Source organism: Amblyraja radiata, chromosome 33 (assembly GCF_010909765.2).
Source record: "Amblyraja radiata isolate CabotCenter1 chromosome 33, sAmbRad1.1.pri, whole genome shotgun sequence".
NCBI lineage: Eukaryota > Metazoa > Chordata > Chondrichthyes > Rajiformes > Rajidae > Amblyraja > Amblyraja radiata.
In genome coordinates, this window is record NC_045988.1 from 4,671,284 (window position 1) to 4,682,488 (window position 11,205).

The 11,205-nt window shown below is 46.4% G+C and overlaps 1 protein-coding gene across 1 annotated transcript; it reads right to left on the reverse strand.

Annotated features, from left to right (window-relative positions):
- Positions 1 to 293: 293 nt before the first annotated feature.
- LOC116991403 lies at positions 294 to 8,471 on the reverse strand. The gene is made up of 4 exons (XM_033050022.1): positions 8,347 to 8,471; positions 5,520 to 5,594; positions 4,429 to 4,582; positions 294 to 3,447 (listed from the first exon to the last, which is right to left on the reverse strand). The coding sequence occupies exons 2-4, from the start codon at positions 5,560 to 5,562 to the stop codon at positions 3,012 to 3,014; spliced, it is 633 nt and encodes a 210-aa protein (XP_032905913.1). The 5' UTR covers positions 5,563 to 5,594; positions 8,347 to 8,471; the 3' UTR covers positions 294 to 3,011.
- Positions 8,472 to 11,205: the final 2,734 nt, after the last annotated feature.

The window sequence follows — 11,205 nt, forward strand, 5'->3', positions numbered from 1 at the left end:
AGAATGAGAATTTTTAAGCTGAGGAAGAACTAATTTGGGGATGCGTTTCAGCACCGGCTAACTTTGGCACAAGGCCCGTTTGTGAATATTACAGGATGGACGTAGGAAGTCTTTCTTAATTTCTTCCTAAGGTGTGGGTACTACAGATACTTCTGACCCGAAATGTCACCCATCCTTTTTCTCCAGAGATGCTCCCTGACCCGCTGAGTTACTCCGGCACTTTGTGTCTATCTTTGGTATAAACCAGCATCTGCAGTTCCTTCCTACTCATTGTGATCCAGAGAGTGTAGTACATAATTCCAAAGAAACCTTTATTTCTTGCTACAATAAGTACAACGCACAACTTGAAAACACATTCAGGCTCATTTCAACCATGTTACTTCAATGCATCATTCTTATTACTATCGACAATTAAATGCAGCCACCAATATTAAAATAATCTTAAATTGTTACATAGTTTCAGAAAGAAGAAAATTTGCAATATTTACCACTGGTTAAATTTCATTGTAACATCTTTTATTCATACAGCCTTTACATTTATAGATATTTTTCAGATCTGATTATATTAAGCCATGAGTGTCTTGTTCCATTTTATTGGACGCACGTTCAACATCTGAGCGGATTATCAGACAAATATTTCTCATTCTGAGTTATCTCTAACATTTAGGTGCAAATGTGCTTGACTGAAAACTGGCAAGTACATAGTGAAAGGCCTGGATAGAGTGAATGTGGAGAGGATGTTTCCACTGGTGGGAGAGTCTAGGACCAGAGGGCACAGCCTCAGAATTAAAGGATGTTCATTTAGAAAGGGGATAAGAAGCAATATAATTAGCCAGAGGGTGGTGAATCTGTGGAATTCATTGCCCACAGACGGCTGTGGAGGCCAAGTCATTGGGTACGTTTAAAGCGGAGATTGACAGGTTCTTGATTAGAAAAAGTGTCAAAGGTTATGGGGAGAAGGCAGGAGAATGGGGTTGAGAGGGAAAGATAGGTCAGCCATGATAGAATGGTGGAGTAGACTCAAGGGGCTGAGTGGACTCATTCTGTTCCTATCACTTACAAATTTAAGAACTGCAGATGCTGGTTTATCAAGGAAAGACACTTGTATCCTGATAGAGCGGGCGGTTTCGGCCCGAAACGTTCCTTCGCTCCATAGATGCTGCTGCACCCACTGAGTTTGCCCCTCCGTCATCATATCCATCAACATTCATTCTTTGATGTCTATATCAGGTTGGTGTAGGCTGGATGGCTCAATGGGGGCATTCATCCTCTACAGAAAGTACAGCTGAGAATTACTGATATCACAGTCAGAAGGTGGTGAATCTGTGGGATTCATTGCCACAGATAGCTGTGGAGGCCAAGTCAATTTATATTTTTAAGGTGGAGGTTGATAGCTTCTTGACTAGTACGGGTGCCAGGGGTTATGGGGAGAAGGCAGGAGAATGGGGTTGAGAGGGAAAGAATGATCTGCCATGATTGAATGGCGGAGTTATCTTGACGGGCCGAATGGCCTAATATCTGCTCCTACGACTTATGAACTTACAAACATGTAGATCAACCAATCAACCATATAGATGCCAAACAGGGAAGTTTTAAAAAAAAATCTAACCTTTTTAATATTTTAACCAAGAATAAAATGAATATATGTAGGAAGGAACCGCAGATGCTGGTTTAAACCGAAGATAGGTAAAAAAAAGCTGGAGTAATTCAGCAGGTCAGGCAGCATCTGTGGAGAGAAGGAATGTGTGACTTTCCGGGTCAAGTCTGAAGAAGGGTCTCGACCCGAAACATCACACATCCCTTCTCTCCAGCGATGCTGCCTGACCCGCTGAGTTTCTCCAGCGTTCTGTGTCTATGAAATGAATATATATTGGTTAAGGGGGAATCTAAAATACGATAAATGATGCTCAAAATAAAAATTTGGTATAATTTTCACGATATGTTGAAAAGATCATTGTGATGGAATTAAATCCCAGCGTAAGGGTAGGGATTGTTCATCTGTAGTTAGTCGTATCAAAATCTTGTGTTACTTCTCAATTGATAAACCTCCAGGTTTTCTTTTCTTTTTTTTACACCAAGATGACTGTAAAGGATTGATACATCAGTTAGGTTAGTGAGTGTATGGACTGTGGAGGGGCAGATCTATTGCAGACAGCAACGCCCAGATTTCCTTGCCCAGGGGGCTTGTCCAGAAGTCACCACCAGATTTTCACTCGTACAACCTTGGCACTGAATCTCTCACCGTTAAGGGCGTGTCCCACTTGGTGATTTTTTTCGGCGACTGCCGGAGTCATATCAGGGTCGCCAAAAGATTTTGAACATTTCAAAATCCAGCGGGGACAAAATAAATGTTGTGACACTTGCAGAAACACCACGTCAATGCGTCATCACATCGCAACATTTTCCGTGACCTGATCCGACAGTCAATGATGCCGGCAGTCACCGAAAAAATTGCCAAGTGGAACAGGCCCTTTCGTCCCACCCCAGACTGCAGGTCACATCCATGGGCCAATTAACGTGGCAGACTGGGATTGGAGGTGTGGATAAAAAACAAAGCATGCCGGAGGAACTCAGCGGGCCGGGCAGCATCCGTGAAGGGAAATGGGCAGACGACGTTTCAGGTCAGGACCCTTCTTCAGACCAACATGAAATGTCGGCTGTACATTTCCCTCCACGGACGCTGCCTGGCCCAACACGTTCCTCCAGCACTTTGTTTTTCCCACCACTGCATTCTCTTGAAGGAGTGAATCTTTGTGCCACAAATTTACCATTCATAAGTGATAGCTTCAGAATTAGGCCATTCGGGCCCAACTCGGTGAAATGTGTTTGGATCAATTGTAGATCACTTTTTTTCTAGATTGGGACTGAATAATACACTGTTGATATCAGGATTGGTTTAAAGTTGAAGTTATAATTTCATCAGAGTCGGGGGCACCAAGATAGGACACTCGAAGGCTCAACAGTTGGCAGCGGTGCCTCATTCCATTTTGCAACAAAGTGTTCAAGTTTCTTTAGTCTTTCACGGAGTTGTGAATGATGGGCGAGAGGAACTTCCTCAGGTCTTCGATGTGATTGCGGAGCTCCTCATGAAGTGGCTCCACATAGTCAGTGACCCGCTTGTGCCATTTCTCCACCTGCGCGGTGGTGCCCTCAAGGGTCTGGTTAAACTGGCTGGAGATGAGGATCAGGTTCTCACGGTACTGCTGGACGTCGCTGTGGATCTTCCCCAGCTTCTCGTGAATGATGCTGTAGGTTTCATTCCCAATTGCTTCGTGGACCTGAGATCCCACGGCGTCCAGCTGGTCCTGGAGCATTCTGCCCTGCTTGACGATATGCTGAGTCATTGGGACTCCTTTCCATTCCAGCTCCTTCGACAGGGTGTACAGTTCCTTTATCACGTTCTCGAACAGATCCTCAACGTGTCCCGTATTGTTTGACAGCTTTGCACTATGGGGAAGAGGAGGGGAAAATAAAATACGATGAGGTTTGCACATTTTACATTGATTCATTTTACATTCAGCACAGCATGGTGGTGCAGCGGTAGAGTTGCTGCCTCACAGCGCCAGAGACCCGGATTCAATCCTGACTACGATTGCTGTCTGTACGGAGTTTGTACGTTCTCCCCGTGACCTGCGTGGGTTTACTCCGGGCACTCCGGTTTCCTCCCACACTCCAAAGACGTTCAGGTTTGTAGGTTAGTTGGCTTGGTATAAATGTAAGTGGTCCCTGGTTTGTGTGTGGGACAGTGTTAAACCCCTGTCCCACGGTACTAGTTCATTCCAAGAGCTCTCCCGAGTTTGCCCTGATTCGAACTCGGAGATTTATGGTAATGGCCGCTCGTCGGTACTCGGGGCTCCCGTGGACATTTTTCATCATGTTGAAAAATCTTTACGAGTCTTCCCGTGCTTACCTGTCGTTAGCGAGTCTTCCCGAGTACCTGCCGTTAGCGCTAAGAGACGTCCCCGAGCTCCGACGTACCCGCTACGTTCCTTCTCCGTGCTTACCACGAGTTTGATTTTTTTTAAACTTGGGTGAGCTCTTGGAATGAACTCGTACCGTGGGACAGGGCTATAAGTGCGTGGTTGGCATAGACTCGGTGGGCCGAAGGGAGATTAGATTCTTTGGGCGACTACTCACCACCAAACAGGCGTCACGTGTCGACATGTCACAGGGTGACTCCTGTATGGTCGCGAGCAACACATTGAACATTTTCAGCCACCTGCTGCGACTATGACGGGTGCCGGCAAGTCGGCGAAAAAATTCGCGTAAGTGGGACAGGCCCTTCAAGGAACGTCCTTTAATTCTGAGGCTGTGTGCTCTGGTCCCTGACTCCACCACTAGTGGAAATATCTTCTCTGCATCCACTCTATCCAGGCCTGTGAGAGCATAACTTTCTGCTGGTTTTATCAGGAGCAGGTAGATACTTACAGAGTGGTTTTGGCCACGTCGGACTTGGACAACATGCTGACAGCCGCACTGACTATCTCATGCCCAAGTTTAACCAAGTCCCAAATAGGTTGCTCCCAGCTTGTTGATTTGTTGGTCTTGGGCACATCTTCGGGGATGGCTGCTCCCTTGGATTCTAGGCAAGAAAGTAGAAACAATGTCAGTAAGATAAGCCTATAGTGTGGTTGTAGCAAGGATGCCATGAAGCGCTACCTCCCTAATGTCACACTGTTCAGTTTAAGGTGGACAAAAATGCTGGAGAAACTCGGCGGGTGAGGCAGCATCTATGGAGCGAAGGAAATAGGCGACGTTTCGGATCGAGACCCTTCTTCAGAATGATGTGGGGGGTGGGGGGGCGGGAGAAAGAAAGGAAGAGGCGGAGCCAGTAGGCTGTGGGAGAGCTGGGAAGGGGAGAGGAAAGAGGGAGAAAGCAAGGACTAACTAAAATTGGAGAAGTCAATGTTCATACCCTTCTAAACTGGTTAGTTTTGTTTAGAGATACAGTGCAGCGCCGAAACAGGCCCTTCGGCCCACCGAGTCTTTACCGACCAGTGATCCACGCACATTAACACTGTCCTACACACTAGGAACAATTTACATTTATGTACAAAATTGTACGTCTTTGGAGTGTGGGAGGAAGTGCTATAAGGCAGCAACTCTACCGCTGCACCACCGTGCTGGTGAGTGCCGTTCCCCTATGCTGGAGAGGTGACCTTTGCTGCAGCTCAGTGGGTACAACCTTGAAACTACAAGAGGAACAAGAAGCCAGGTTGATACTTCAGTCTTCCGGGAGAAAAAATAAAACCTAGTCCCTTCAGGTAGATACAGAATGGCCCGCTTTCAAGGAACAATGTACCTGCACCCCTCGGTCACTGCTCTCCACCAGTCCCCATGGCCCAGCCATTCACTGTGAAGGTCCTGCCCTGGTTTGACTTCCCAAAAACGCCAAGCATCACACTTATCTGCATTAACCATTCCGCAGCCCACTTGCCCAACTGATCAAGATCAAGATCAAGATCCTGCTGTAATTGTTAATAACCATCTCCGCAGCTGTGAAGAGTTTGTGTTCATACCTTTAATCAGCAAGAGCACCAAAGCGACAGCGAATATCTTCATGATGATGTCAGGTCCTCAACTCTCTGTGAAGGCTGCAGAATTGAAAGGGAAGAAACATTATTGTTCAAGTTAAATAATTCACCAGCAAGATCCACCAAGATCACAGCGTTCAACAAACACATTTAGACAGGGACATGGATAGGACAGGTTTAGAGGGATATGGGCCAAATGCACACTGGTGGGACGAGTGTAGATGGGGCATATCGGTCGGTGTGGGCAAATTGGGCTGAAGGGCCTGTTTCAACACTGTGTGCCTCTATGACTCTAAGATGTAGATTTAAATCTTAATAGTTCTTTGCCAAAGTCATATCCAAATGATAAGATGCAATGCTCCCAAGTCCTGGGCAGTATTTTTTCATTCCTTTGTTTCCCTGACCTATTTAGTGTGTTGCTATAACACTACTTACTGCACTTATGATAACTTGGACTTGAAAATGGAATCAAAACCTGGCGAATCTTGTATAGTGTCTCAGTGTACCATTCCTGATCTAAGATTGTGCTTATGTATGTTAATGCTTTTACTGAACAAAAAGGATTTCACTGTACCTCAGTTACAAGGTTAATTCCCGGGATGGCGGGACTGTCATATGCTGAGAGAATGGAGCAGCTGAGCTTGTACACTCTGGAGTTTAGAAGGATGAGAGTGCATCTTATTGAAACATACAAGATTGTTAAGGGCTTGGACACACTAGAGGCAGGAAACATCTTCCCGATGTTGGGGGAGTCCAGAAAAAGGGGCCACAGTTTAAGAATAAGGGGTAAGCCATTTAGAACAGAGACGAGGAAACACCTTTTCTCACAGAGAGTGGTGAGTCTGTGGAATTCTCTGCATCAGAGGGCGGTGGAAGTAGGTTCCCAAATGCTTCTATGGTACCTGCATAAGCCAGCAATGCAGGCACACACACATAAATACACACACACACACACACACACACACACACACACACACACACACACACACACACACACACACACACACACATATATATATATATATATATATATACAAACAAACACACACACACACACACACACACACACACACACACACACACACACATATATATATATATACAAACAAACACACACACACACACATATATACACACTCACACATATATATACAAACAAACAAACACACACACACACACACACACACACACACACACACACATATATACACACTCACACATATATATACAAACAAACACACACACACACACACACACATATATACACACTCACACATATATATACAAACAAACACACACACACCCTTTGAGCTGCAGAGTTTGGATCAATTAATGCATTCTAGGCTGAGAGATAACATGGGCACTGAGCAGGAAACTGAACTAATTCCGCCTCTCCTCTATCTCATCCCCCTAACTCTCACACACTCCTCCACACTGCACGCAGCCATTATGCTTGAGAACTGAATCACTAACACATGGGAGCCACATCACATCAACAAATAAACGCCTGATGAAAAGAAGCTTAAACCATTTCCAATTAGCACTGTTATCATTTAAAATGCAGAAACAACATGTCATTTGTATTTTACTGGAGACTGCAGGCAGAATAATGCAGAATAACACAGAGTCTTGAGAAAATCCTCAAAAGAATCCTGAAAAAGATGCAGAGAAGATGTACGAGGGTGTGGCCAGGACTCAAGGGCCTGAGCTACAGGGAGAGGTTGGGCAGGGTAGGACCTTATTCCTGGGGTGCAGGAGGCCGACAGGGGGTCTTATAGAGGTGTATAGAATCAATAGAGAACTAGGCAGGGTAAATGCACACAATCTTTGATCAGAGTAGGGGCATCAAGAAACAGAGGAAGTAGGTCTAAGGTGAGAGGGGAAAGATTTAGTAGGAACCTGAGGGACAAGTTTTTCACAGAGGGTGGTGGGTATTTGGAACGAGCTGCCAGATGAGGTAGTTGAGGCAAGTACTATAACAACATTTAAAAGATATTTGGACAGATACATGGATAGGAAAGGTTCAGAGTGATATGGGCCAAATGCAGGCAGGTGGGACTAGTGTGGATGGGCCATTTTGGTCGCCATGGGCTGGTTGGGCCAAAGGGCCTGATTCTATGCTGCATGACTCTAACACTCTAATGCTGTCAGTTATTCAAATGCTCCCCCCAGATTTACCTCTCAGACTTCAACTGAATGTGAATAATCACCATTTCCTGCACACGTAGTTCCATCCATCCACCTATCAAGTTTGGTCAGGATAAATCCACCATGTGACAGTCTAGTTTTTTGTTTAGTTTAGAGATACAGTGCGGAAACCGGCCCTTCGGCCCACTGAGTCTGCACCGACCAGCGATCCCCGTACACTAGCACTATCCCACACATTAGGGACAATTTACAATTTTTCAGAAATTTTGAGTCAACATATTCCATCGTACGAACAAAAAATGCTGGAGAAACTCAGCGGGCGAGGAGAAAAGGAGTATGCGGCATCTCCATAGATGCTGCCTCACCCGCTGAGTTTCTCCAGCATTTTTTGTCTACTTTCGATTTTTCCAGCATCTGCAGTTCCTTCTTAAATATTCCATCCCATAGCCAGCTTCAAAGCACCAACTTGAGTTAACAGGCTCAGCCCAGGCACGGGCGTGACCCAGTCCCTTGTGCTGCGGTCAATGTGACTTAGTCACACCAGCAGACCTGGGCCTCAGCACATTCAGGGTGCCAAATGTCCGTAAAAATCACTGCATAGAAAGTTCCTACTTTACCAGTTTCCAAAAGTGCAGAGAAAACAAGAGAAAAAAACACCTCTTACCTGCTTGCTATTAACTGGCCGTAGATCTGGTGTCCGGGGCTCAGATCCTCGCTGTTTATTAGCTGGATGTTATCTCCCACATCTGATAAACCAGTTCCAATTCCATCTTTTCTTACTTGAGTCAGCATAGAGTCAAGGATAAGATTTGTTTGATGATGCAGTGTTTGTGTCCAGCAAATATTGATCAAATCTACTAGCTGTTAGTGCACGTTAATCTCATTAAACACAAATGTCGTTACCACAGAGGCCAAATGTGGTCACATCAGCCTGGATACCTCAGGCTCAGGGTTGGGCTGAGAGCTTCTGAAAACCATTGTTGCAATTCCTGCACTGACCAGTATCATAGAAATAGGTGCAGGAGGAGGCCATTCGGCCCTTCGAGCCAGAACCGCCATTCATTGCAATCATGGCTGATCGTCCCCAATCAATAACCCGTGCCTGCCTTCTCCCCATGTCCCTTGATTCCACCAGCCCCTAGAGCTCTATCTAACTCTCTCTTAAATCCATCCAGTGACTTGGCCTCCACTGCCCTCTGTGGCAGGGAATTCCATAAATTCACAACGCTCTGGGTGAAAAAGTTTTTTCTCACCTCAGTCTTAAATGGCCTCCCCTTTATTCTAAGACTGTGGCCCCTGGTTCTGGACTCGCCCAACATTGGGAACATTTTGTCCAGTCCTTTTATCCTTTTATCATACAGGCCCTTCAGCCCAAGTCAGCCATGCAGACCAAAATGCCCCAACTAAGCTAGCCCCGCCTGGCCAATATCCCTCCAAACCTTTCCTGTCCATGTACCTGTCCCAGTGTCTCTGAAATGCTGTTCATGTACCTGCCTCAACTTCCTCCTTTGGCAGCTCGACTCATATACCCACCACCCTCTGTGTGAAAATGTGTTCCTTTAGCCTCTTTGTTCCCCTGGGAGCATCTACGAATCCCACAGATTCACCACCCCCTGGCTAAAGAGATTCCTCCTCATCTTCATTCGATAGGCACATACATTTATTCGCAGGCTGAGCCTTCTTGTCCTAGACTCTCCCACAAGTGGAAACTAGTGGAAGGGTCTCGACCTGAAACGTCACCCATTCCATCTGTCCAGAGATGCTGCCTGTCCCGCTGAGTTACTACAGCATTTAGTGTCTATCTCCACACCCTTTCTTCTGAGGTTTCTGGATCTTGCATCGTGTGCCAATGTCCGCTGTTGTTTTCTCTCCTCTGCCCTGCAATGAGTCTTGCGCCCACACACACCCCTCCACCCGTGTCTCCCCGCTCCCCAACCTCGCCACTGCAGGGAATGGTTCCAATGTAAACTCTTGCAACAGGGTCCAAAAATGCAGCTGTGTTTAAATAAATATTGACCACCTTTCTGCAAACAGTGCAAAGAAAATCAGTGCCCTTGTGTTTTAGAAGGAATTAAAGAGGATGGGGTAACAAAAGCATTTTACATCTGAAATTCAAGTTAATTTGTAAACATGGTCAGGCTTTTGAGGACATCGCTGTAAACCATTTACCCGCATTTTGAAATCAACTAAACCTGGATTAACAAGGAATAAACTTAGTTTAGTGACACAGTGCGGTAACAGGCCTTTCCGCCTAACGAGTCCGCACCGACCAGCGACCCCCACACACTAACGTTATCACTGTCCTACACACACTAGGGACAATTCTCACATACACCACACCAAGCCAATTGACCTACAAACACCTGCATGTCTTTGGAGTGTGGGAGGAAACCGAAGATCTGGGAGAAAACCCACATGGTCACGGGGAGACGTACAAACTCCGTACAGACAGCACCCGTAGTCGGGATCGAACCCGGGTCTCTGGCGCTGTAAGGCAGCAACTCTACCGCTGCGCCACCGTGAATATCAATGGCTTCAGATCTCCACATTCCCCAGTGATTGAAACTTAGATACTTTATACATGATGCATTCATCTGAAAGACAAGGGCGAGGGTGGCAGACCTAGTCCAAACGGCAAGTGTCACAAAGCAAATGTTAGAAGATAGGAAACAAGACTGAAATGGAGAAGGCAAGAGGTGTGAGGAGTCTGACGGGATGGGGGAGAGGGAGAGAGAGAGAGGGGGAGAGAGAGGTGGAGAGTGGGAGAGGGGGAGAGCGGGAGAGCGGGACAGGGGGAGAGGGGGAGAGGGGGAGAGAGGGCAGCAGAGGTGGGTATGAGTTATGGCCACCTCGAAAGACTCAGTTCGGGTGGGAAACTGAAGAATTCGGCCCAACTTGACCGTGCCCACCAACATGTCCCATCTGTACTAGTCCCAGTCTGAAGAAGGGTCTCGACCTGAAACGTCACCCATTCCTTCTCTCCAGAGATGCTGCCTGTCCCGCTGAGTTACTCCAGCATTCTGTGTCTATCACTTTTGATCGACTGGCTTGAAGAACAAGGTATTGAGAAAGTAATCGCATTTACGTAGCCTCACGACATCCCAAAGCACATCATGAGGTGAACAACTTGGGGGAAGGCACGGTGGCTCGGCGGTCGAGTTGTCACCTCCCAGCGCCAGGGACACGGGTTCGATCCTGACTACGGGAGCAGCCTGTGCGGAGTTTGTACATTCTCTCTCCGTGACCGCATGGGATTTTCCCCGTGTGCTCCCATTTCCTCCCACACTCCAACCACCCAGACATGCAGGCTTGTAGATTCATTTGGTTCAAACAGTTCAAAGAACGAGTCTTTTTTTTAAAGCAATACAAACTCTTTGCTGAGACATTGTCAGAAGACAATACTGAGTCACGATCTACAGACTGGAGCCAGTCAATGGGACATCTTGTACCTTGTACCTACAGATTCCGCTCAAAGACACAGGTGTAACTGTCTGCAGATCGAATCAGTTGATATGTCACATTC